This window comes from Nasonia vitripennis, chromosome 4, assembly GCF_009193385.2.
Source record: "Nasonia vitripennis strain AsymCx chromosome 4, Nvit_psr_1.1, whole genome shotgun sequence".
Classification (NCBI taxonomy): Eukaryota; Metazoa; Arthropoda; class Insecta; order Hymenoptera; family Pteromalidae; genus Nasonia; species Nasonia vitripennis.
In genome coordinates, this window is record NC_045760.1 from 26,065,863 (window position 1) to 26,091,612 (window position 25,750).

Sequence of the window (25,750 nt, forward strand, 5' to 3'; positions counted from 1 at the left end):
GGAAAGCGCTCCTTGGCCTTCAAAAAGCATCAGCCACCGATATATGCCGCCGACGCCGCCGCACGTTAATTGAGCTTTGCTCTTTCTCTTATCCGCTATACACGCTGCATTTTCTTGCTCGTTTATTTCTGGCTCTCGGCGATTCTTTCTGGCTCTCGGCGATTCTTTCTGCCTCCCTTTTTTTCATTCTCGTTCCTTTATTTTCACGAGAGAGAGAGAGAGAGAGAGAGCGCGCAGCGCTACGCTACGTCTCTGTAGCTCTTTTTCGGATGGCCGACAAGTTAATTAATTTACTTAACATCCCGCGTGCGTGGAAGCCCGAGGTAACGGCGTTAATTTCCAGTATCAGCGTATCTTGATTGCCCTGGCTGTACTATTTTTCTCTGAAGCGCCGCTGCTTTTAACTTTGGGCGGTATGCAGCAGCCAGTTTATCGGGCTTTTTCTATGCTATAGGTGTAATTATGTACATACCCGCAGCGTTCAATTACGCGCTGGAAATTGATTTTGGAGGATAGAACGCGTAAACAGCTTTGCTATGGGCTAATTTTTGGAAATGATTATTAGACGCTGTTTGTGTAACACTCACTGACGTTCGGTGTTGGATGTGGACATTAACGTACCTGGAACAGAAGAATAACGTTTTTAATTAATTATTTGTTACACAGGCTAGGTAATCTGGAGTCAAAGTTAATTTTGTGCGACTATAATCATGCCCTGTTATTTCGAAAAAATAATGAATTAATTGAGCGGTACACACAGTCTTTTTCGGTCTTCAATTAGCAGACCGACGTTTTTTCGGTATACAAACGCCGCAGCTCGTTTCACGTTACCACATGGCTTTCACGTCGATTCAAAAGGCCGTAAAACACACTCTGTATAACGTGTATAAATTTTTCGACTCGGCATTCGAATAGCTTCGCATTTCAATACTTAATAAATATCACATTTTCCACTCGCGTCATACTTTTCACTCAACGACTCTCCCAATAATTCACGCACACATCAGCCACCACCACAAGCAATACCTTCAACATCAAAATCTCAACACGCAGACTATAGAAAAAGAAAACCCAACCGCAGAGGCGCTAAAGGAAGCGCGAGAGAACGAGGAAACGCGAGTTTAAAAAAAAAACGAAGCATCAAAAAGATGAGAGAAAGAGAGAGAAGTCGTGTCCCGAGCGAGCGACGAGTTTGCGCGTCACACGCGCGAGAGACATTAAATTCCGCGTCCCGGCGCCGTTAATTTAATTACAGCACACTCGCGCCGCGAGCAGCGACCAGAGGATAAGAGGAAAAACGACTCGAATTTGCGGCCTCGATAATGCGAAAACGTGCGGGCGCTGTTATATATACACGCTTATACACACTTCGCGCGTCCGGTGTACGCGTGTAATTCAGCTTCATTTGCTTAATACGAGTGGGAGCGCTGCGATAAAGAAGAATGTGTGCGTGTACGATACTGTTGGAAAACATCGTTCCGTGATGCGCCACTGCCTTATTAAAACGTTTAACGGCCGGAGCTGCATCGGGAATCGATGTCTGCGTTATCCATATAGCAGGAAACGTGGTGGAAACGTTGCTGCATCGTTGCACTGAAGCGAAAAAAACGTTGTCGAAACGTTTTGAGATAATAGAGTTATAGGAGTTATAGAGACATTGCTGGAACGTTACGGGAAGAGACTATTGTAACGTTAATGCTTTGTGCAAGAACGTTTCTAAAAGTAAATGAACGTATAAGCGGATCATTTTAGTACGTCAATTAATATGTAGATGGCGTATCCAAATCCACAAGTGAAGTAATTATCTAAAGTCTACAAAAAAATGTATCGAAGTTAGGGTGATAGGGTGGGAGATGTAACGGTCTATTTATATTATGATTTGAATAAAGTTTCGATAATATACTTGACATTTTTTTAAATTTACGTTACAGAAACGTTTTTGAAACGATCCATCAACGTTCCAATCAGTGTCAACAAAATTTCGATTCAAACTTTCGTTGCACGAACGCTTCCAACTTGCTTTTAATACTTTTAGAAAACGTTGCTAAGAAGTTGAGTAAGGGCAATGTTCCGGCAACGTTCCCGTAACTCTATTACCTCAGAACGTTTTGGCAACGTTTAATTGTCAAAGAACTGTGACTTTTCGACGTTCCGACGTTTGTTTTCGCTTTAGAGGAACATTCTTGGTTCCCAGTGCAACGTTGCAGCAACGTTCCCACATCGTTTCTCGTTACGTGGGTGTGCTTTAAACCGTTCACCCTCAAGAACAACAACATCAACGTGTGTAAAAAGAGCCGCCCAGAAAATTTTCAGCGCGAAATAGTCCAAAGTTTCCTCTTTGCCCGCCTCCTCCACGTCACACAACATCACATTATACTTCGCGCCGGCGGAGCCCTGTTTTATTTTCCGATCCACGCGCGCGCGAGAAACAAAGTTTGCCGGTACTTTGATTTCCCTTCGGGTATGTACCCACGCATGTGTGTGTTGGACGAAGAAAGGAAAAAGCTCTCTCTCTAAAGCGGGAGATATGAGGTGCAGAAGAGCAAACAACGGTGTTGTCGAGATTTTTAAAAGGACACTGTAGTGTTTATTTAAAAAAAGAAGCTTTATATTGAACAAATTTTCGTATAACATAAAGAGACTCGGCTGGTTACTATAAGCTTCCAGAAATAGCGTAGCTTGGAAACAGCCCGAATATCACGCAAAGGAAATAACATCAGCGATTTCACTACTCCGCAGACGTCTGAATCAATAAAACATCGTCGCCGTCGTCGTCGTCGCTGCGGTTTTAAAAAAAGAAAATCCCATATCCCGGCGCATGAATTACCCTCATTACGAGCCATAAATATTTCGAGCGAATGTATATACGTAAACGAAGGAGAAAAAAAAATAAAAGCTACACACCAGAGAGCCTGCACCGAATTTCCACGTGTCTCTCTCGCAATCGAGTATTACAGCCCTCGGGCGGAGATACCGGAATCTCGTAGATCATCGCCTCGATATAACACACAACGCGGCGCAATCTTCTTCGCGCCTCCAGCTTTCACGCTCGGCTGCGGCGGTCGCGAGAGCTCTCTCGTTTCGTTTTTATATCCCCGAAGCGTATACCCGTGTGTGTCTGTGTGTGCGTGTGTGTTTAATCGGAATAAGGTCTCTTTAATTTGTATCGGCATCTCGGCTGTGGATGACACGCTTCCTCATCTGATATAATAACGCTTTCTTCACGATTATTATTGCGACGAGGCCACGTTCAAGGGCAGGACAACACCGGACTAAATTTAAAATTCCCGGGTAAAAAAACACGCGGTTTTTTTCAAAACATCATCTCCTTCGCTGCACTAATATACCGAGATCCGTTGCTATATTTGCTTGGCTCGCATCTCCGGCCGATCGTCCAAATATTATCGCTCTTCGATAAATCGGCAAGAGAGAGTAGTAGGCTGGAAGTGATGAATCAAAGCGGCCGTCCGAAATACCGCGTGTTTCCAGCTGCTGCATCGGGGCTTTGTTAATAGCGCATATATATATATAGAGCGTTTCTCGGAAAGAAAACTTCGCTCGCTCGGCGACGGCGGCGAACTTGTTGAATAAGTCTCGCGCTGCGTTTGGGGAAAACATCGTTATATATCCTCCTTTTCTTTAACGACAGGCGAGCTTTAAACTCGATGCTATTCCAAGTTTGTTAATCTAAAGTTTTCGGCGAAATTTCGAGCTTATAATACACTTTACGAAAAATTCAAGCTCCTGGAGGATCGCATAGTTAAAGACGTACCTATAACGCGGCATACATGCTACGGAAGAGCGGATATGCGCCGGTATATGAGCAGCTCACTCGCTCGAGAGGACAATGTTCATTCATGGGGCCGACGCGTTCCTTTCGTCCTCGGTCAGCAGCGGCCGCAGTCGACAGAAGAACCCTCTATACCTACATCCTCTCCTCTCCTCTCGACGCTGCACCGTACGCTGGGAATTATGCTCCAAAAGCGATCCATCACACACGGATATACACCCGCGAAATTTGAATATCAATATTATGTACTGTCCCTCCGTAATATCGTTCGGAAAAATCAGCCGATCGCAAAACAAACAGCTCCCGCGCTGATGCGCATTGTGTGTATACCTGCGGGAGGGGCGCAATAATAACTTTCACCCTCCCTCCTATAAATATCCGGGGACGAGAAGCGCGGCTTTGTGCGTCCATTATGTACGAATATTATTCGACTGGTGGCAAGGAAGAAGTAGCCGAGGGACTGTCAGGACAAATCGTAAACGACTGGTGCTGCTCCCCTCCTCTGATGGGACTAAAGAGGGGTGGAATGACTGAGAGAGAGAGAGAGATTTGACCAGCAGTGGACTCGCCACGGGAGGCTATTGTCACCTCCGCCTCTTTCTTGCCACTCCATAAATTGCCTGTAGCAGCACAGCGCTTCCGCTCGTCGTTGTGTCTTAATACTCTCTCGCGGCGCACTCCTGGGAATTCCAAATTTTGAAAATTCTAATCGTTTTATGCCGGCACTTTCCAAAATGTGTTGTACTAATGTCGATATGGCACATTTTTCTCCTTAACGTCGAATCGAGTCATCTCCCTGACAAAATGCGCGACAGTCCATTCATCCATCCCTTACACACATACTCGACCCGATGTTTTACCGATGCGACGACAACGACTTCGCCACTATATACCACGCAGTCCATTATCGATATTGAGACCAAGTCTGCGCTTATATATACGAAAACTCTCGGCAAATATTGTCCCCGATAGCTCCGTGATCGATCGCTCCACATCAGTTAGTTTTAGCTAGATTTGATTTTCAACACATCCACGCAAAACTTTTTTCAACAAAACCATCTCTCTCCCCCATAAGATGTCGTTTCGAAGTGGGACAGAATTGAAGCGCGAATAACGAGATAAAAAGAGAAAAGTTTACACTACGCGCGAGCGAGTCTCCTCATTATCTCGGCGTCGTAAATACGTCGCGCCGCTGCAGACTTTCGCATTACTGCAGCAGCCCCCGTGGATCGGAATGAAAACAAAGTCCGGAAGTGGCCGCCGGAACACGAGCGTATTATATAACTACTGCTCTCACCGCGGGGGTTACTGGAACAAGTGCGCAGGAAAAAATAACGCGCGAAAGGAAGTTCAAGGCGTTATTTAGAGGAACGCGCGCGCTGTAACTTTTCCCCAGCCGAGTCTGCTCGCTTTCTATGCGTCTATAAACGCGGCGGTAGTTTGTTATCGAGTTTAAAAAATGACTATGCGCGGTGTTTACCGATTTGTACTCGATTATATCGAGATCGGACAGGCCGTGATAAAACGGCCCTTTGACCGACGAGCGGGGCTGCGTGCGCTAAAAGTTTGAAAGCTCGCCGCTGCCAGACGATTCGAAAAACACAAAAAGCCTTCAAAAGCACACACGCGAGCTTTTTTTTTTAACCGAGAGCGCGCTCGTTTACGCGAAAAAAGAGATATTTTCTACGAGTGCACTTCTCGACCGAGTATCCGGTGTGCGGGTATTATATCGCGTACTTGTGCGCGTTTCTTTTTTTTTTATTTACTATGATGCGTGTATGAATGGTTTTATGATACTCGCTTGGATATATACGTTGTTGCTTTCTCATCGAGAGTTTGCAATTATACGCGCGCGGCTTTTAATCCTCCATGTTGAGTGATTAATTAATCAATTAATTAATTAATGTGCGGCTGTGCACTTTTACAGTGAATACGCGGTTGCGAACGAATGTATGATGATATAAAATGCAGTGCGTATGTGTGTGATAACGACTGTTGCGGTTCTCGAGCGGGGTGAGCTTTAATTAACAAACAAAACGCGGGGATTGTTGTTATCCGCGGGAAAGCCGGCGGTGAATTAACGATGACTGATGGATATTAATACGCGCCTTTTTTTAATTAAAATGAACCTACTACGTCTCGCATGCGTATAAATCTCAAACTGAAAATTCACGCATATAAACGAGGGAAAAAAAAAATCCATCATCGAAGAAGCTCTCGCCCCAAACGATCAACGTTCCACAGCCGCACAAGCTGCTTGCGTCGCTCGGCTGGACTTTTGTGTGTGAACTCCCTCTCCGCTCGTATACACGCGCGTCGTCGTGTAAAAGCGCTCGCTCGCTCGTGTATAAGGCACTACATATGCACCAGGTGTGTGTGTATGTGTACGCGCGTGTGCGACGTGTACGCGTACATATACACACTATATAACCGGGGCCCTCGGCTTCGACGACTCGCTGAACGAGAAGAGCCGCCGCCGCTGCTACAAGCCACATAGCGGCGCGGGAGCAGGAGGGGGAGAGCCTTACCTGCACGCGTGTATACCTACTCTCCCTTGAATGACTGGCTCTGCTCCATTGAGCGAACAAACGCCGCGCTCTCTCGTGTGGACCTAACTGCGTGTGTGTGCGCGTGTCTTTCAGCTCTTTTTCTCTCCGCAAGGCTCTCTCTCTCTCTCTCTCTCTTACCGGTGTATATAGGTGCCAGAGAGATAGCTTCGTTCCTCGGCTTTTCAGCTTTGGCGTCGGGTCTAAACGGTTGAGAAACGTGTGAGAGTATAAAATTCGGTAATTCGATTCGCGCTATCTGCGGATAAGCAGAGAATTCGATGAATCTGATCGCTGCAATCGTATAACGCGTGTGTTTGTAGCGAAAAGTCAGATAGAGGGAGAGAGACAATAGGGGAGGGATAGGCTTCGATAAGGCGCACACATGCACGGGTGGTCCCCCGCACGCACCTTGTCTTGACGACGCCCACTCGAGATGACCCTGGCGCGCGGACATTAACGTGTGCTCTCCTTCTCCTCTCTTTCTCTCTCATCTCCACGCCGCACTCCGTTGCTCCGCGCACAAAGCCGCTGCGAACACGCTGCGGACGCTCTTTGATTCTCTCTTTGTGCCCGCGACTCTTGGAGACTCTCCGGAAACGGCTTATTATTACGACTCTCTCTCTCTCTCTCTCCGTTGGACGAAAATATTATTCATCTAATCGGATATTTCGTCCGCTGGTACCGGTAGCCGTAGCAGTGAGAATTCCAGAATACCGGTATACATCGCGAGCCGGAATGCGATAGCCCAATAGAGAGAGAGAGAGAGAGCCGATCGGCGTTAATGTTATCTCTGCGTACAATTACCACTACAATAGACTCTCGAAGAGTGAGTATAGAGGGACGCGCATCGGAGCAAAGAAAGGGGAAGCCTGTATACGTGTATATTCGCGTGTGGTCCCCGCAACGCTCGTTTCCGAGAAGATAAACACGCACGACGCGACGCTCTTCAGAATAAGGAGTAGATCTGAAGTTTTTCGGCGACGCGCGGCTTGTTTATCTTTACTCTCACCCCGAAAAGCGAGCGTTATTTCTTCTCTCTCAGGTGCGGAATCGGCTCCTCGTTAACTCGCCTGCCTCGAGTGTACTGTAGGCCGTGAGGCAAGTGTAGTATGGACACGAGGACAAAAAGTCAGCGTCGCCCCTTGAATATCGTGTCGCGCGCGAGCGCGTGTGTTTCGTGTTGGCTCTCTACGCGAAGAGGGGAAGTCGAGCAAATAGCTCTGAGCTTTGTACAGAGGATGATGGATCGGTCTCTCTGTGCAAGCGAGAGTTTTTCCGAAAGGATCAAATATTTGTTGAAAATATGCCGTGTATAGGGGGAGTGAAAAAAAAAATCCATACCGGGCCAGATAGGCTTGAAAATAATAAATAAACCGCACGCGCGATGTGCATAAGGAAAGCTCTCTCGAGTTTGCGCTAGAAAGTTCGAGAGAAAGAGAGAGCAAAACCGTGCCGAGTCTGCAGAGCGCGGGGCTAATAAAGCGTATACGAAAATACACGCACGCCAGGCGAACTTTTATCTCGAGCGCGCGCGCGCGAGTCGTATAATAATCTGCCCGATGTGCTCTGGAACTGTACAGTCGCGGGAAAACAGCACCGCCGACTTATGCTAGTATATCCACGGGACTATTGTGTATCACACAAATTATTCATGCGCACACTGCACCAATCTTTGCGTTCTCTAACTCGATGTGCGTGTGTGTTGTTTTTGGAGACATTATTTTCACGCATAGCGACGAGAGTGTCTAAACCCTGGTAACCTTTTTGGTACCGAGAAGAAGTGCTTATGTAAGTACTCATCGCCGTGAGTCAATATAGAGGCTGTGCTATCTTTGTTGGCGCAAGGATATAGACGAATTATGAAAATAAACAAGATGTACCAGGCGGAGAGCTTATTGCTCGACGTTTAGAGGAGTTTAGATCACTGTTTTTGTTGTATGCTTGCGTCAAACGTGTAGGAAAAGAAGGCGTTTGAAATAACATATTTTCGGTGTCGAGGCTGAATATAGGTAGACGCGTAATTGATTGTAGCAATTCCTCGCTGCACTACCGTTATCATCCAATTTATATCCACGACCTCTCGATCTTTCATCCATAATTTCAAGCTGATCGTCCAACACACGTCATAAATCTCTTAATCACCGCGAGATAACTCGCGGTAAAACTCGTAAATTCCATCATCTCAGAAAATCTCTCTCACGGAAGAGTCGTAGACCAACGAAGAAAAAAAAGATCGGGGTCAAGTGTCGGTGTAAACTGTCTCGCGCGCTACTGTTTTCACAGAGAGCTGCGCACGAAATCCAATATGACATGACACCCTATCTACTTTCCTTACGGGCTGCTCCTCCTCCTCCTCGAGCTGCGCGTAAGTCGAGGCTGATTTATTTTTTCAAAATCCGACGACTCGAGACGATCCAAAGTAAACTTCCCGCTGTCGCGCAGCGATTTTTTTTTTTATAGAACGAGAGCTGTTTGCTTTACGTCGAACGACGAGAGCCAATTTCGAAATTACCGATGCGATCTGGGTTGTATACCGTCATCTCCTCTCGCAGTCAATCATATCGCCGCAGACGATCGCGCGACGATTGTGCGCTTAATCAGCAAGGGACAATGGGGCTAAAAAGCATCCCACCTTAGAATTCGACGAGGAAAAGAAGAGGTTTGTTTAAACAAATAAGGCAACAGCGTAGAGGGATATTGTAATGAGCGAAAACAAAAAAAGCTTGATCGGGTTTCATTGTGCAATCGGGATACAAGTATGCGGACTCCTCGTCACCCGACGATCCTTGACCATTAAAGGGTACCAGCCATTAACGTGAAGTATACCCACTTTTTTCCAATCGATCCCGATATGAATGCGTGTAAAAAATTCAAGCCTCGTATACGAAACGATACGTGTCCGTACACACTGCACCTTCGAGTATATACGAAACGAAGCATTGTCAAGGCGGTGAGAGAGCGCGAGCAAGGCAGTAAAGGCAAAAGCCGCGAGAGAGGATGATAAACATTCATCGATGGTCGCAGTAAATAAAGAGGTGTGTTTGAAAAAGGACAGACGCACACGGCCCTTGGCGAGTGCGCCATACGTGCGCGGCATGAAATACGCCCGCAAACGAGAGATGAAGAGGAAGTGCAGCTCGTGATGCGCGAGAGAAACGACAGGCGGCAATAGCCTGGGCTGCACCTCTTCTTCGCTCTTCTGAGCGCATCGAGCAGACACGACGTCTAGCGCAGTCGCGAGATGCTTTGCCGGAGGAAAATCCGCGCGCGCGCGAACGTGAACCAGCCGAGAGAAATAATTAGAGGAGGTTAATGGGCTGCCGCTGCCGACGCTGCTCTGCTCGCGCGTCTAAGTGGTCTGGCACGCCTTTGGATTCTCGAAACTGTGATGTAGGTAATACGCGTGTAAGTATAAGCGTCGTTTGAGAGACTCTCAGGAGTATTTTCGTTTTTCGGACATTTTTTTTCTGATTTTGTTTTTTATACTCGTCAAAAGATGTGGTAATCATTCTTATAGTCATCCGATTGGCTGTTGGTCGTTTTACAGCGTCGTGTCTGCGATTTATTAGATAAAAACATTGCTGCGAGTCTAAATAAAACTCAATTTTAATGTACACGCGTACTCTAGAGCGATGTCAATTATCAAAGCGAAAGAGTTATGGGCTGGTGCTTTGGTCACCGCCTAAACTCTCAGTGCCTGTGTCAGGCGACAATAGGTGGCGCATGGGCACTTTTCCATTTCTCTCATAAAGAATCTAGACATAAGTCTAGATATAGCGCTATGTGCCACCAATGCTAAGACTGACTTGTTTGGCCTGCTGCTTCGGCCGCTCATGCTATAACTGCGAGCGAAAAGAATCCTTGCTGTACAATATCATTTTCTCGCCTTTTTTGCGATCACTCGTACAAAGATTACAAAGAAAACCATACACGCCATCGAACAAAGTGATAACTTTTCGAGTATTTGAAATCGAACCGAAAAAAATGATCAGCGAGACTGTAAACTTTGGAAAAATGTATACAGCTCTCAGTTTTATTATTTTCCTTGTACACGCACGCAGTTTCTTCCCCCACTTCGGCACACTGCACACGCAGAAAAAGTGCCAGCTGCGGAAATTAAAATGCAGAGCCACACGTGGGAAATACAAGCCCATATTCGGTACCCTGCACCACACTATATAGGTGTACTACTCCCGCGAGAATCGCTCGTCACGTAAGGAAAATTAATGTCATCGCCGTTGCAGCCTCCGATCGATATATCAGAGCGACGAGCGTCAAACCGAGAACAACGGAAAAAGCGAAGTAGCAGCAGTAGCAAAAGGATCAAGGGAGAGTCGAAATTTTCGTGAAAATCGTTGCTACACTCGCAGCAGCAGCGAGGAATTTGCGCGATTATCGGGCAAAGGGAGAGCGGAGCAACGGCGCAGCCCCATTATTTGGGCTGTAACGCCGAATTTATTGGATGAACTCGGCTGGAATGCACGCTCCTGCCTCTAAAAGCGGCCTCTCTCTCTCTCTCTCTCTCTCTCTCTCTCTCTCTCTCTCTCGCTTGTCGCTCTTTCGGCCAACGAATTGTTGCCGCCGCCGACGACCTTCCGGAACACGCACACACTGTACTCTGCACTATATGCACTTAAATCGCTCGAGAGAGGTGAAAACGCTCCTGCTATCGCCGAGCGAGCGGATTTCTCTCGCTTTTATACCCTCCGTTTTTCCGAGCCGATATACGCCCGCGTGTAATTACATTACCGCTTTTGAGGAGAGCCCGCGACTCCTCTCTCTCTCTCTCTCTCTCTCTCTCTCTCTCTCTCTCTCTCACTCTCGTTCCTCAATCATCGAAATAGAACTAGAGAGAGAGAGAGAGAGCCGAAACTGCCGCTGCTGCTGGCCAGAGCTAGAGCTGGTCTGTAAATTTACCCGCGGGATGAATAGGGCTGAAATTCGACTCCTAAAGCCACTTCCCTCTCTTTTAAGAATGAAATACGGCGGCGCGCCCTATCGCAGCGTGAAAGGGACGCGCAGCAGCGACACTTTGCGTCTGTTTGTGTTTTGACTCTCTCTCTCTCTCTCTTTCTCTCTCTCTTTCTCTCTCTTGAGCTTTGCTCTCTCGGATCATCCTTCGTTAGTATGATAATCTCGAAGCGACGATAAATTGGGAGCGACGTGTCGTCGGCGTGTTTTGAAAAAGCAAACTTTTTTTCAATCCCGGATTTCGATTAATTTAGTAGCTCTACTACGTAATTAACTCCCCTAACTCTACCCACTTCATATATAAAAATTCTAAAACAGCGGTTCATAGCGAGCTTTCCCCTTCGCGCACGGATTATACAGCTCGAAGCGAAAACATTTTTTAATCATCCCCCCCCCCCCCCTCGCTCTGAAAAATTGTCCCTACGTCTCCATTTCGCGCGCGCGAGAGATGCGCGCCACGAATATAGAACAGGCTTTCTCTCGCGCGTGTGTGTCGCTCTCGTTTAAATGCGCCAGCCGCACTCGGCCATTAATGCCAGCGCGCGACGATTTTGCGCCTCTGTCTTCCGCGCGCTCGTTGTTCTCACGAGCTTATACATACACTCGTCCTTTTTTTTTATTTTCGTCGCTGTTGTTGCCGCGCTTCGGGAATTCTTACGCCGAAATTAACGAAACGACGAGTTCGGCTCTGTTGCTGTACTGGAATTTAATTAAATACGCCCGTGTGAATCGAAGTATAAATAAGCCGGTGCTGTTAGTTAGCGTTTTCTATTTCCTCTGTCGGCCGGCCTTCCTCGTTTTTTTTTCCGCGCTAGCTCTCTCGCGAGAGAGGGACTTTATTCTCGACGCGCGCGGGGCAGAGAAGAGCTTGAAGTGCATTTAGAACTGAATGAGACTCGGGGAGATGGGCAGTTACGACAGGGGAGTGCATGAACGCGAGCTGCGCGCGGGCTAATTTACGGGGACGCGGCACCGCGCGATTCCGCGAATGAATCCGAAATTAACGAGCCGTCTGCTGCCCTTTTCCTATACATAGTTTCCTCTCCAGCTACTCTTGATTATTTAATAGCCGTTTCGACGCTTGGCTGTGTACACGTAGTATGCCGTATGGTTTTTCACAGCGTATTAGCGCCGTGAGTATATCTATCCGTGTTTCGTGTAATTGATGCCTCTACACACTGGTGTAATTATTTCGCCATTTGGATTATCGGGAATTTTCACAACAACGCGACGCGGTTTATGTAGCTATCTTCTATACTCGAGCGTAAAAAATAGGTGAATATGTAATTTAGCACGTGTGTGCAACGGAAAAAAATAACGATCATCAGCGCGTTAATTACACGGCGTACGAGGCGATCGCGGAGCCCTGATAAAAAGCGCGAGTAATTACTGTAGCCTCGTGTTCGATAATCGCGCGACACGTCGAGATTAATCGTCGGCAAAAAATCGGCGCTAATACGTACACACAAAGGACATGCACTCGTAAAACCATACGAATATTAAGTGCCTCTCAGAGTCGCGACCACGGAATTAAACGCAGCTTGTCGCGCGTCTCTCGTGGTCTGTAAAAGACCGCAGTTTATTTGCCTAGAGGATGAATATAAAGCGCGCGAGCACGTGTAAAGGGTAGGAAAGAAAGGCAATTTTATTGTTATCCCCCCCTCCTCTCTTTCTCTCTTTCTTGCGATTGAAAACAAGCGAGCCTGCTCGGATCGCATAATAGAATCTCTCGGCTCGCGGAAGAGCCGTAAAGCTCTCTTTCGCTCCGTGCAAGAAGGCTCGTCGTAATCGTAAAACCGCCGCTGGATGCGAGCGAATACGCGCCGGTGCGAAGCGAGAGAAGAAAGTATCGAGGGAAGATTATAATTAGATCGCAGGGTTGAGGTATGCCAAAAAAGCTCGATTGCGGTGAATTTTCAAAAGGAGCTTTACACGCACAAGAAGAGCTTTTCCTCCTGTACGAGAGCGTCTCTCGAGCACCGCACGAGAGAAAGAAGAAGAAAATAAGGCGAGTAGAGAGAGCAGAGAAAGAGATAAATCGAGTGGGCAGATAAAACCGTGCGTCTAGTAGAGCATCGACGGGAGGTCGGCATAACACAGCTCTTTGCTGCTGCAGCCACTTATAAATAAATTCGGCGAAGAAGAGAAGAGGAGAGCAAAGTTGCCACGCGGTCTGCGCGAGAACAGCACGAGTGTCTCGCGCGTCGCTCGCTCTCTCTCTCTCTCTCTCTTTCTCGGCCGCAGACGCTAATACGCGCCGTACTCCTTTTTTGCTCCGCGATGCCGCTTTTAGAATTTTTCCTTCGCTCCGACAGATCGACATTTTTTTTTCTTTATCGAGTTTACGTGAATAAGAGAAAAAACATAGAGCGTACACTCGATGGTTAAATAATTCAGCAGCTAAAAGAAAACGCGCTAGAAACTTTGGCACGCAGCGCTGCGAGAAGATAGAGAAAACTGGACGCCGAGAACGAGTCGGTCTATACTAGCACGCGCGCGTGCCTTAGCATTAGCGGCGGTGGATCCCTGGGTGCAGTATAGTCGCTCTTTTTTGCGCGCGTACCAGTTCCGCGCTCGCTCGCTCGGAGATCCTGAAATATTTCAATTACACCTGTTTCCGAGACGTTTAACGCCCGCGATGATTTCGTTATACGCGTAGGCGAGTGTGATTTTTCGGATTCACGCAAGAGGGACCGATTTTCGCGCGAACGAGAGAGAAGCTAGAAAACGGAGAGCTGAGAGATTCCCGACACCGATATCGAGAGATGCATCGCACATCAGCGACGACGAGTCCCCGTGTAAGGTAGCCGCAGTCGCTCTCTCGCGGCGGCTGTCGATCGTTTCGCAGCCTTAACCGGCAGACCTGTCTCTCGTGTGTTCGCCGCGACTTTTCAACTAATTTATCGGAGATCAGCTCCCGTCGATTCTTCCGCGAGTACACTGTTGGCTCTTTTTCGGGAGCCCGTAAATTCGCGCTTATCGCTTCCTCGTATGTGTATAGGCGAGTTCCATCCACGTTGGAATAGCCGAAAAATCGACAGAGCAGCTTCTCCTCCTCCTCCTCGGCTAAAAAGCTTATACAGCAGAGAGCAGAGTCCCTCGAAGCCCATATCGACGTCGGCAGCGGTGTAAAAAGTCGGCCCGCAATAAACGAAGAGACGGGACACCCTTTTACAAGTGTAACCGAAGCTGCTCGGACACGAGTCGCTCTCCTTTGCGGAGCGGGAGCGGAGCAGCAGCGTTAAACTACCTCTCGCTCTCTCGCGGTCCTCCTTTTTTCCCTCTTTCTCCTTCTGCTCTCGCATTCTTTTTCGCAGCCGCCGCCGACTCTCCTTTATCTCGAGCCTCTTCTCTTGCGCGCGCCGGCCTTCGTCCTGATTTAACGCGCTCGCGCACAGCGGGCTGCTGCGAAAGTTTCGAAATCCGCCGCTGAATTGTAAATATTTTTCTCGCCTTCGAGTGCGAGAGAGAACTCGTTTTTCCTCTCGCTCTCTCTCTCTCTCTCTCTCTCTCTCTCTCTCTCTCTCACTGCGCGATCGGTGCGGATTAACATCGGGATGTACAACGTACGGAATTTGGAGAATCGTTATACTGCCGCGTGTATACCCGAGTGGTAATGGCCTCTTTCGCACGTGCGCGGCGAGGAGAGAAATGAGTGAATTTAAGCGCAGAGAGCCGAGAGTAGCTTAGCGCGGCGATTATAACGCGCGAGAGAGAGATTTGTTTTCGCGACTGCGCGAGAGAGTGCTAATCCTTCGGATTTATTGAATGAACTTTTGTTAGTGCGTATACCTATACAGCGAGAGATTGCGCCGAGCCGAGAGTTTGGAGTTGAGAATTAATCGAGTTGGAATTTTACTAATCAGGACGAAGTGTGTAGGTTGTGATAAAAAGATCGCGTACAATTTAAGTACTTTATCGGCGCGCTTACACGGGAGAAATTTTTACCCTTACTGTGGCTATAAATCTCCCGGTATTTTCCGTCTGGAAGAGCTGGGCCGTATATAAGTAATATATAACCGATCGGAAGAAAAGCTTTTTCTTAAAAACGCTCCTCTAAATCTCCTTCTCTGCTTGGCAGCGAGAGCGAAGAGGGAGACGATGGTTTGAGGAAGATCTTCTTGGTGGATTTGACAATCTGCTCGTTATTACTTTTTTTCGTGCTATGTGATGACACAGTGTACAAGTAATATATGCAGGTAATCAGTCATAGTAGCGGTAAACCAAAAAATTATTGAGCTGCCTTTTTCTCCATAAAACCGTCCCGCTCTATGTCTATGGCTAGCGACGATAGGTGGCGCACAGGCACTTTTTTGTTTCCCTCGTCTCGTTCTGCACGGGAAATGTACTTATAGCAGTATGCCACTGATGCCAAAGCTGCTTTGTCGGGCCTAAAATTTAAGCTGCTCACGCTATAACTTGCAATGCATACTCAACGTTAAGTTTCAGATGGTTTTGTGTGGACCAGCACATTATCCTTCCTTCGTTAACACTCACTCTGACAGAATAAGAATCAAGCTCCTTAAGGTAGCATTGGCTCTATATTTGCAGGTCAAAGCAACGATTTTTGTCATGTTAAAAATTTAACGATGCCGCACTTTCGGTAGCCGTAGTCGTACAAGCCAGAGATTCTACAGCTCGTTATACGTTTTTCCCAAAATTCATGTCATTCAAAAGCAAATTCTATTTGTGCCGAGAAAAAAATACTGAAACTTCGTGACTCAAATAGCGATTCATTTGATTCAAAATACAATTATATCGATGTACGTTCCGATATTTTGGCTTAAAAGCATGGATAACCGCATCTCGACTCGACAAATTGTCGAAGAAAAAATAACCTTCACTTAGCGTAACGACCTTTTCCAGCTCGGAAAACACAGCGTCTCGTTAAATCAACACTCTCCTCGACAAACGTTCGAGTCAGAACGTCGAGCGGAGCCGATCGAAAGCGTCGTAGTTGCCGGAAAATTTGTCGGAGTAGTATACCGGAGAGAGAGAAACGACTCTTGCCACTGTCTGCGGCAAGCGGAACTCGCTCCGACGAGCCGTGCAGGAACAGACGTCCAAGTCCTCCCAAAACTATCCGCTCGCGTTCGATCGTCTACTAAAGTTGCTTCTGATTTTCGAACGATGAATTTTTCCCTGTACACTCCACTCCACAGCTGTTCTCCGGAATTCGATTCACCGGCGCAGATACACACATACCTCGTATTAATCGACGAGAAAAATTTCGTCTGTGTACATACCTATACATACACATACACTAGCGAATCGAGAGGAAATTTATCTCATCAGCCGCGTATACACACGCGAGAGAGATCGCCGCGGCGTTTTTCCGCGCGGTAAGTACATCCAATTTAAAATGTAAATTCTCCCTGCGAATTCCACGCGTGTGTACACGGCAGAGAGAGAGAGAGAGAGAGAGAGAGTGAACGAGGGGGCGCGAGAGAGGAAAACGGCCGCGAAATTAAAGCGTAATTTAATTCATATAGCCGCGCGCGCACAGTCGCTCTTTTCCTGCAGATGTGGATTTCTCGCACGCGCGCTTTCGCGGGATTAGAGGGAAAAGAGAGGCTATACACGGCGATAAGCTTTCCCTCCGGCCCGCCGTTATCGCGACGGAATTTCCTCCCTCGCACCGCCAGAGCCTAAGATCGAATAAGCCGCGGAGCTACTTCGAGGTCAATTAGTTTCTCTCGATTCAATTTCCTCGCGCGCTTACGCTTATGAAAATTTTGAGAAAAATCGCGCGCGCGAAAAAAGCGTTTCGGACTAAAAGCCTCGCAGCGAGCTTTTAGCCGTGCTAAATGCCCTGAGAATAAAGCTCTGCTGCTGCATACTTTTGGCGCGCGTTTTAACCCCGTTGGCTAAGAAATCGAGTTGGGAACGTACCTGATGTGCTCGAACACACACTGCATCCTGTCTGCGTTTCCCTCGCTGCGAAGCTTATTCCTTTTCGAAAAAGCATAATATATCCCCTTTTTCGCGTCGTCGATCGAGGCCCTCACAGAGAGAAAGAGAGAATGTCGCATCACCATAGCGACCGTAGCCTTAATTGGAGAGAAAGAGAGAAGAGGAAGGGCAGCCCCTCGCGGTTTTCGTTTCGCGATTGCGCCAAAAGACTGCACACTCGAGAAAGACGACGACGACGCGCGAGGGAGAGAGGGAGAGCTCGAAAAGTGAGAACGTAATCGAGGGATTAAGCAGACTCTCTCGCGTATACGCGGTTATGTGCGCCTAATGAATTTCTTCCTGCAGCGCCGGGGTGTAATTGCGTCTTCTACACACAGAGCAGCAGCAGCAGCAGCGCTTGTTTGTTTGTTTGGGGCTTCTTGTGCTTTTCGAGAGGGAGAGAGGGGGGATCGCGCGCGCTCGCGTGCGTGCGTGCATTGTTTCGCGAAAGTTTTGATTAGTTGTCACTCGTGTAAAACGCGCGGTTCGCGGATTGTCGCGAGAGTGTCGTGTGACACTGTTATGCGTTGGCGCATTTCTGACATTCTTGCGAATCGAGAGCTATTAATGAATTCGTACAAAATTACTTTTTCCACTTTTATGATGACACGTCAATCATTCATGCGCATATAACTTTCCATTAGTTTGATCTGTACAGGTATATTTATCGAGAGAGAGAGAGAGAGAGAGAGAGAGAGAGAGAGAGAGAGAGAGAAGAAACTGCTCCGAGAGAAATGATAAGAGCTAACGAGATTAGCGGCGGCTGCAGCGCGCATTATTAAATTCGATTTTCTTACATCCTACTCCACGACAGTAATGAGCGGAGAGATGCGATTCAATTAGGCGATGCATAAGACGCGCGCGCGAGCGCCTTAATGAAATTAACGCGTCCTGGAGTTTGTAATTTTGAATTATAATGTGTTTACTCGGCAACCAAGTGTTCTCGCTGTCAAATTCAATACGTTATTTTTTCGTTTATGAAAATAAAAAAGAAACATCAAAGGACCCGACAGAGCGAGCGCGAGACACAATTCATACTGCCGAAAATTGTCAGGAGAGGGAAAAGCTGCGAAATAACGATAATCGAATCGATACTGCGCATCAGGCTCGAAAACATAATTCGAGTACAGGAAGGGAATAATCAAAGCGTCGCCTCCGCGGCCTCGTTTTATTTTAATGGAAAAAGTTCGCTCTCTCAACACCTCGTTATTATCCTCCGAGAGAAGCTTCGATCTACCGCTACGTCTGTAATGCAACGACGACGTAGAATATCAATTATAGCCTCAGCTTTGTCACCGTAGACGAGAAAAAAAATCGAATATACATATCCGCGTATCAATTTCCCACTATCCCAAACGAAATTAGTTGACACGAAGCTCTGAACGGTCCTTATACGCCTCTGCACTCTCACTCTCGGCTTCTCAATTTGCCGCGGCTGTCTCTTGACAGGCCAATGCAAATGAATCGCCGACGAGATTGTTGATTATGCAAACGAGAGGAGGGCCGCCCCCTCCCCCGCTTTATTCGCCCGTCGAAATTATACTCGCTCGCTGGCACAGCACGCGCGGCGGCCCCGCTGGCTGCTGATCGATACGGGATTGATGTCATATTTCGTATAATATTATTCGCGAGAGAATCGTATTGGCCACTTTGAGCGCACTCCTCTCTTCCCTCTCTCATGTATTTTAACGAATTTTTAATCATTTTTTTTTCATCATCGTGAAAAAAAAAATAATGAAAACGCGTTTCTCCGAATTCAACTCTGTTATCATCGCTCTCTTTGTGCGCGGCTCGCGCGTACAATAAAAGCTAACGATTTTACAAACGAAATATAATATACAATGGAAAATGTTAACGCAGACACACTGCACAGAGAAACATCTCCGCTGCTCTCTATTATGTGCGATTTCACTCGCGGGCATTTCGCGTTGTTACGGCAACAATAACATTTCCGTTAATTATCCCGAAAATTACGCTCTCTCTCTCTCTCTCTCTCTCTCTCTCTCTCTCTCTCTCTGACGCGGGAAGCGAATATCGCCCGCTACATAGCGCGCAAGTTCTAATTCGCGACGTCTAAGTTTGTCTCTCATCTCGTCTCGTCGTAGAGAGAAAGTGTACCTACAGAGAGCGAAGAATAATAAGCGCGTCTAATCGCAAAAAGCTTCATCGCCGCAGAGACGAGCGCATATAACGGCCGCAGCGAGACGAGTTTTGCGTAAACCGCCGTCTCTCTCCCGGGGCTCTTTCGGCTCGTTAACGCTTGTTTTGCGCCAGCCGCGAGGAAATTGGGTTTGCATCTCTCGGCGAAATCGTATACGCTCCCTTTTCGGGGCGAGCATTAATAAAGTCGCTATGTATGCCCGGATTTTCGGCCCCTTTTGTCCGTCGCGCGCGTCTAAACGATACTCTCTCTCTCTCTCTCTCTGTGATGATGCTTCGAGGAGATATTGTTTGGCGGCGCGGGATTTGAATTTGACCTGTGAGTAATATATTTTTCGCGGTTAGGCGATAAGGAGGTCTCTTCGATATAACTCGAAATATAAATAAATATACGAGGAATCACGGATTACGCGCTATAAAAAAGGTGACTCATCGCCGATGACACTCGTATACACACACGGAGTACACGTCGCGAGTGTTATACACGTCGGCAGGCAGTCTAAACAAAAATGTGCTGGATTCTCGAGAAATCTAAAATTAATCCGCCAAGTGACAAATTGTCGATCGGAATTAACCTTGTGTGGGTGTCTTGAGATATTTCTCACCGCGATTGTAAAAACACAGCCGACCCGTTTATTTCAATTTAAATAACAAAATCTAAAAAAATAATCGGCTTTCCATTAAATGACAATATATCGCATAAAAAACACGATAATCCAAAAGAGATTATACCAGCATCAGACCGTCACACCTACGTTTCCAGAAGCCGGAGCGCGAGACATCGCCGTGAAATAAACATTGTCCGGCCACCGGCACAGTCTTCGCGCCTATCTCTCCCCCCTTCGTATACGCATTAACGAGGGAAAAAGAGGGACGCCCGCATACGCCGGCCACCGAAGGAGCAGCGGCGGCTCATTCCTTAATTGCATAATCGCCGTAATTAGGATTTATGTATCCCATCGCGCGGCGCGGCTGGATAAAGAAACGATCGTGAAAATATTTAGGAGCCGCCTCTACGGATTATAGGCTGCATTTGCATTTTTAAATCTCTTTCTCTCTCTCTCTCTCTCTCTCTCTCTCTCTCTCTCTGTCTCTCCGGTCGACGTATACGTGTCTATTCGGAATTTGATGGACGCTGCTGAGCGCTTGTTAACGGATTAGGAGCCGTGACCGCGGGGAAAGCGTGATTTTTTGTTTTTTTTTGCCGCTAGGAAAGCGATAATTGAGTTTTATTCTTAGCGCCGATCGACGCTTGATTGAGCAGACGGGCGTCGAGTGTGTGTTGGGAAATTTCTTTCGTCTGCTATTCATAGACCAGCGCGCGAACGCGCGGGTGTTATCGCGATGCCTTACGGCTGTTTAAGTTCGTGTTATTTTTTTATGTAAAATCGCGCGACATAAATCAATTATTTATACGTCGCGAGAGATTTCTTCTTTCCGAATATTAACATCCTCGCGCTTTCGAAAGCATCGGTAAGAAGCTAATTGATCGATCGATAAATTCATCCCAATTGCGGACGCGCGGAGCGCGCCTGCATGTAGCCGATAAATATCAGCCGTATAGAAAAATCGAGGCCTCGCCAGGGTCGCGGCGATGATAAATTAAGCAAGAAAGAGGTGCGAAAGGAGCCGAGAAGGGCTCTCTCAGCGTGGCGCTAAAACACATTCGGATTCTCCTACCTTTGCACTCGTTGGCGTCCCTGGCGGTGGCCCTGGCCCAGGGCCGGTCGAAGTAGAAGGGCTTGCACTTTTCGCAGTCGCGTCCGAAGGTGTTGTGTCTGCACTCGCAGGCGAGCTGTCCGTCCTTGTCGGGGCTGCACTTGGCCGCGTGTCCGTTGCACTTGCAGCGCCCGCCCACGGCAAAGTCCGAGACGGCGTAGTGGTGTGCCAGGCTGCTCTGCTGCTCCCTACCGTTGCCAGTGCTGCTGGTGGTCGAGGGCACCGAGACGAAGCTCATCTCCTGGAGCTCGAGGGCGTCGTTGCTCTGCAGCTCCTGGGGCGCGAGGACCTGGTGCACCGAGGGCAGGGCAGTGCCCCCCAGTCCGGGCTCGCCGAACAGGCTGTTGATGCCCTTCTGGCCCTTGAGCTTGGCCTCGTCGCGCTCGCGCTTCGCGATCTCCTCGAGGCTGAGCACCTCCTCGTGCACCGGAGAGACGGGCTCCTGCTGCGGCATCTGCAGCCGGTTGAAGATGACGCGGATGTCGGTCGCGGTGACCCAGTCCTGGAGCACCGGCGAGGTGTCAAAGTCCGGCGCCGAGGGTCGGCCCTCCAGGGTGCTGAAGGCGATGCGTCCGACGGGCCCGAGGCCGTCGCCGCCGGTGTACCTGTGGCTGTCGGTGCAGCGGGCCTCCTGCTCGTTGGCCTTGGTGATGGTCGCCCGGTTGGGCCGGCCGTAGACCTTGCGGCAGAGCGACGAGTAGAACTGGAAGGGCTGCCAGGTCTTCCCGTAGTCCATGGACTTGTAGATGGCGATCGAGTCCGGCTTGGCGGCCTTGGGGCAGAACTGGAGGCTCACGTAGGTCAGCTCGTACTTCTTGCCGAGGCTGAGGGTGAGGGTGACGTTGTCCGGCGGCGCCGAGAGGCTCGACGGCGAGACCAGGGGCTCGCTGCGCCAGCAGGTCACGTTAGTCGGGTTGTTGAGATCGGTAAGGTAGGAGGCCGGGAACCGGCGCCGGGGCACGCTGTCGTCGCACAGGTGGCACGAGGAGGAGTCGAGGCCGTCGCAGTAGCGCGTCGGCCCGCTAATGCCGCAGGTCGAGGAGGCTGCGACCGGTCGCTCGAAGGCTGCGTTGACGAAGTCGGGGATGCAGCGCCGCGGCCGGTCCTCGTCGTAGCAGGGATCGGCTGGGTCCGGCTGGCCCGAGAACATCTTGGTGAAGATCTCGCTGCTCGAGTCCGAGGCCGAGGACTCGCTGAGCAGCGAGCACAGCAACGGCAGCAGCAGCAGCAGCGCGATCGCGCCCTTCATCCTGGGATTCTCGCTACGGTCGATCTATTCGCTATTCGCTAACTCGTCGCACTCGCGCACTGGCTCCGTTCGGTGTAAAACGCGTACGCACTCGCCGCGACCTGTCCGGGGATGCACAGCACCGGGGGCCTCACATGTCACCGCGCGACATTCGCACTCTGATCTGATGCGTGTGTTGGCTACGGTACGAGTGAAAGAGCGAGAGTATAGAGGATCGGAGAAGAGAGTCGTAGGGAGACGCTCTCTCTGCGTTGGCGGCTAGCCGCTGACTGAACTCGCCGTGTCGAGTCTCTCAAGTCTCTCAGCTCTCTCCGCGGCTGCTGCTGCTGCTGCTGCTGGCGGGAGAAGCGGCGCATCCGTATAGGTGTGCGCCGGGCGTCCCTCCCTATCCGCAAGCTCACCCCCCTCCGAGTCGACGTTTGCTGCCGCCCCTCCACTGCTGTTATACCTGCTCTCGGCTCTCGCTCGCGTCGTCGGTTTTCTTCTCCGCGACTATTGTTGCAGCAGCCTCGTGCGTATACGTTCGAAACCTGTTTCGCGTTTTCCTATAGGAACGTGTGCTGTGATGTTGCGAAAATCAATATTTGACTTTGTAATCGAGCCTAAGCACACGCGGGGTATAATTATTTTTGGGGGATTAAATTAGGAGAGGCGGAGAGGAGAAACTTGTCAAAACAGAGGCGGATCGAACTTCTTGGAATCGAGTCTATACACGGCGCGAATTTTCCAGCTCGCGAAAGGTCCAACAAATAGCCGAGAGCAGACTTTTTCGTCTCCCCTCGCACACGCGTAGTCGGGAGAAACGAGGGCTTAAAAGCTCTTAATTCTAATCATTCTAATCATCACTCGCGTTTTTCCTCGTCCCTATACTGAAAAATCTCAGGTGAGATCTCTGGCCAAAATCGCACATGTATGATTCTGCGCTATCGGTTGCTAAAATTTCTCGAATAACAATTATCCATTACAAAAAACAATGATTCGAGTTGCTTTAGCCAGTTTTTCGATTATTGAAATTGCAACCCGCATCAGATTCTCGTGTGATTTTTCGAATATTGCTTCGAATGCTTTGAAACTTTATTTCGGCTAGAGATTTTTCACTAGGGCCGAGTGTAAATACAACGCAAACAAAACTTTTAATCCGACCGTCGCTCGCGACGTGGTGTAACGGATATTTATCATCGACACTCGCGTGAATTCGACGCGCGTGAAATTCAAAACTATAATCGCTTGGCGCGCGCTTGAAATAATTCGAACTTTGATACAGAACAACGCATATTTATTCTCTTTAGCTGCGGTCTCTGTGTCCGTCGACGCTGAGAGAATGGCGCGAGGGAGAGAAACGCGTTTCGGAGCTTTAACCGCAGCCTCTTCTCTCTCAGCGGATGGGACTATTGTCAGTTTAACGATATCTCTCTCGACATCGACGATTCGAGATAACTTGGACGCGTATGATCGAAGAAACGGTTTAGCCACAAAAAAAAAGTGTATACAAAGTCGATAAAGCGTCGAGGAATCAAGAAAGAGGATACAAGCGACGAAAGACGATGAAGAGCAGCGAGCGCTGAATTTTTTTTACGCCCCACTTGCGGCCCGCGTATAAAACTTGAGCGACACGCGCGAAAGAAGGCAGGATATTGTAAGAGGAGAAGACGGCCGTATGTTTCTCTCTGCGCGGCCCGGCGATCGTGTACACTTTTGCGCTTTTTTTCTCGGCTTACAAAGCGCGTATGGTGTGCGCATGGGAAACAGGGAGTCAAACAACAAAAGGCTCCTCGAGCTCGATCTGCATATCGACGGAGAAGTGCTTTTAAATTGAATCCTAATCGAATTCTGATATCGCGAGCTTTTTTTGCGCTAAACAACCGAACGATAAGTGGCAGCACTACTGAGATCTTCTTCGACGTGTCCGTGTGTAGAGGTATACAATTTATTCAGAGCACTCGGCTGCAGTCACGCACGTGCCCGAAAAAAAAAGAAAGATCCACACAGCGCCGATAAACGTCTCGCTCGGCTCGTTCTTTCCTAGTTCCTATATAAGCGAGTCGAAGGGCCGAAAAATCGCACGCGTGTTCCACGAAACGAGCTCCTCTCTCTCTCTCTCTCTCTCTCTGAGGAATGCAAACCTGAGAATAAATCGCGCGCTCTCGGGGGTCCCCCTTCCCTCATCATCCTATATCCTTCGCTCTCTTTTTTTTTCGTATAAAAAATCGCTGGAGCTGCTTGAAAAATTAAGAAAATCACGCAGCAGGAAGATGTGGATCCAGTAGCTTTTTCAGCGCGTCGGCAATCTGCCGAAACAAGGAAGAAGGAAGGGGTATGTAACGTGAGACGCCGGCGCGAGAAAAAAGAGCGTCTCTATGAGGTGATCGAGAAAGTTGGCGAGGATGGATATACGGAGGCCATGTGCGCGTACACTTATTTTTAGAGATTTTTATTGGAATATATATATATCGATTCATCCCTCGATTAAGCTCGTTTGCATAAAAAATACCTCGAGGCAAAATAGCCGCTAATTTAATCTCGGAAAAATGTAGCGCAACGTTATATTTCCAGGGGTAAACACGGACAAACGGTGCAGAGAGTACAGTGCATTACACGGCGCAGTTAAAAGAGCTGCAGCGTGTGTGTGTGTGTATTGTATAGGCACAGGGCTGTTCGTAGGGGATAAGTTCGTAATTACTCGGCTGGCGTTAATCAAACGCGAACCAATTAGCGAAGAATCGGGGACCTAACGAGCCCGCGTATATGCAGTTAAGGTCACCGCATATGTGTGTGTCTGAATACACTGCTCTCGTTTTTCGCTCGCTCGAGATAATATAATCGGACCGAATAGTAATAAGATCTCGTTTTACATTATTATTCGAAAGATGACGATATTAAACTTCGGATGCCCTTTTCGACTCTCTGATGTATACCAGAGAGAAGCGACCCTCGCGCTAAACAATTTCCAAACCCCTTCTGCTACTCGCCGGCAGCTTTCATTTCACGCCGGAATGTCGCCGACGAGAGAGTCGAGTAACGAAGCGGCGGGATATTCGATTTTGATTCAGGAATCTTTTAATAAACTTTTTACCCTCCTCGACTTTGTTTCGCTTCTGCTGCGTTTTTTTTTTTTTCAAGGGGCGCCGCAGTGCATAGCTGGAATTAGAATATCTTGCTGATGGAGTAAAAGTTTTCGGAATACTTTATCGTCGCCTGGATTAATGAGCTGCGCTTGATGAAAAATTATTAGATTTTCTCAATTATAATTGCGCGAATAATTTAATAACGTTTCGATTCATTAGCGCGCGCGTCATTTTGGATAACGCAAGAGTGCGGAGGGCGCATGAATTTCTAAAGAGCGTATTGCATTGTCCCGCG

The 25,750-nt window shown here is 48.3% G+C and overlaps 1 protein-coding gene across 1 annotated transcript in view; it reads right to left on the reverse strand.

The window, feature by feature from the left end:
- The window catches only part of LOC100117501 (netrin-B), a 114,976-nt gene extending 92,245 nt beyond the window's left edge, over positions 1–22,731 (reverse strand). The window contains exon 1 of the mRNA XM_001601672.6: positions 21,103–22,731. Coding sequence (XP_001601722.2) covers positions 21,103–22,390 — 1,288 coding nt within the window. The 5' untranslated portion in view covers positions 22,391–22,731. The remainder of the gene's footprint in view (positions 1–21,102) is intronic.
- Between the last annotated feature and the right edge of the window lie 3,019 nt (positions 22,732–25,750).